This window comes from Morus notabilis, unplaced genomic scaffold, assembly GCF_000414095.1.
Source record: "Morus notabilis unplaced genomic scaffold, ASM41409v2 C11424580, whole genome shotgun sequence".
NCBI lineage: Eukaryota > Viridiplantae > Streptophyta > Magnoliopsida > Rosales > Moraceae > Morus > Morus notabilis.
Genome location: NW_010387191.1, coordinates 1 through 1,575, shown reverse-complemented (window position 1 = coordinate 1,575; position 1,575 = coordinate 1). Strand labels below are relative to the sequence as shown.

Genomic DNA, 1,575 nt, shown 5'->3' with positions numbered 1-1,575 from the left:
TCTCTCTCTCTCTCTCTTACATTCTCTCTCCATGTAACGCAGTTATTGAAATTCGCTCTATTGCACTAAAAGCCGTTGGATTCTCTCCATTTTACACCTCCCCCGCATTCCATGATCTGCCCCTGAGCTCTCTGTAAGAAGGAATGTTCATTTTCCCGGAAAAATCATAATCCCTATTATGTATTTTCCCGGAAACTTTCATTTTCCCTCGGATTCCCCCTGCAGCTGCGCTTAACTCACCAATCTGATGGTTTTTTGAGCTTCTCTGGAGCTGACTTCTTGGATGTAATTTCGTGTTTTGTTTACTTAACGCAATGATCAGAATTCAGATCTTAATAGGTTTTCTCTATATATTTCAGTCCTAAATTATCAATCGTTTTGTTGTTGTTTCTTAAGTTATCTAAATTCCCAAAGGTTTGCTTGAGATTCTAGGGTTTTATCTGTTGTTCTTAATAGTTAATAGTCTCTTATTCGGAGCTTGACGGACGATAGATTTTCCCTATTTTGTTTTCTGATGTTTTAAAGTCAAGGTCTCTTGAAATTTCATAATCTTCAAGGTCTCTGTTTTTTGTTTGTCAGTAGAATTTGTGAACTCGCTTCGTGTTCCGAGGGAAATCCGATTTCGAGTTTTTTAAGAATAGGGTTTTTGTTTGTTCAGGAAGAAATTACCGTTTCTAGGATATATTATTAGGGTTTAGCATTTCATCTGAATGGATAAGGACAAGTCCCCTGGTCATGGTGGCGGTTTACCGCCCCCTTCGGGTCGATATTCGGGGTTTTCGCCTGGTGGTAGTGGTTTCAATGTGAAATCTGAGCCATCCAGCTCGTCGTTTCCTCCTTTGGCCCCCGGTGGTAGCTCAGACGTGGGTCATTTTGGGCATGGATTGTCTGCTGATTCCGGTCGGTTTAGCCATGATATTAGCAGAATGCCGGATAACCCGCCGAGGAAATTGGGTCACAGACGAGCACATTCTGAAATCCTAACCCTTCCTGATGATATCAGCTTTGATAGTGATCTCGGTGTAGTGGGTGGTGCGGATGGTCCTTCGTTTTCTGATGAGACCGAGGAAGACTTTTTTTCTATGTACCTTGATATGGATAAGTTCAATTCTTCCTCTGCTACATCGGCCTTCCAAGTGGGTGAGTCGTCTTCTTCTGCAGCAACTGCAGCTATGATCGCAGCACCAGCTTTGGGTGCAGCAACTTCCTCTGCAGAGGTTGCAGGCAGTGGTTCTAATGAGAGGCCTAGAGTTAGGCACCAACATAGCCAGTCCATGGACGGATCGACAACCATCAAACCGGAAATGCTTGTTTCAGGTTCAGAGGAGATTTCTTCAGCAGATTCCAAGAAAGCCATGTCGGCTGCTAAGCTTGCCGAGCTTGCTCTAATTGATCCCAAGCGTGCAAAAAGGTATAGCTTTTTTCCTTCAGCGGTTTTATCCTTATTCGACTAGCTTTGTAAGGAAGTTCTGCAAATCAATGGATTTAATTTTATCCTCATTTTTATACGTACTCTGAAGGCGGGCCTTGGCACCATGGTGGGAGTGCTTGTGTTTGCACCCGGGGTCTAAGGTT

At 43.5% G+C, this 1,575-nt stretch overlaps 1 protein-coding gene across 1 annotated transcript; it reads left to right on the top strand.

Annotated features, from left to right (window-relative positions):
- The first annotated feature begins 7 nt into the window (after positions 1 to 7).
- On the top strand, positions 8 to 1,480 carry LOC112095197 (probable transcription factor PosF21). The gene has a single exon (XM_024176879.1). It carries the CDS (start codon positions 711 to 713, stop codon positions 1,452 to 1,454), a length of 744 nt encoding a protein of 247 aa, XP_024032647.1. The 5' UTR covers positions 8 to 710; the 3' UTR covers positions 1,455 to 1,480.
- The last annotated feature ends 95 nt before the right edge of the window (positions 1,481 to 1,575 follow it).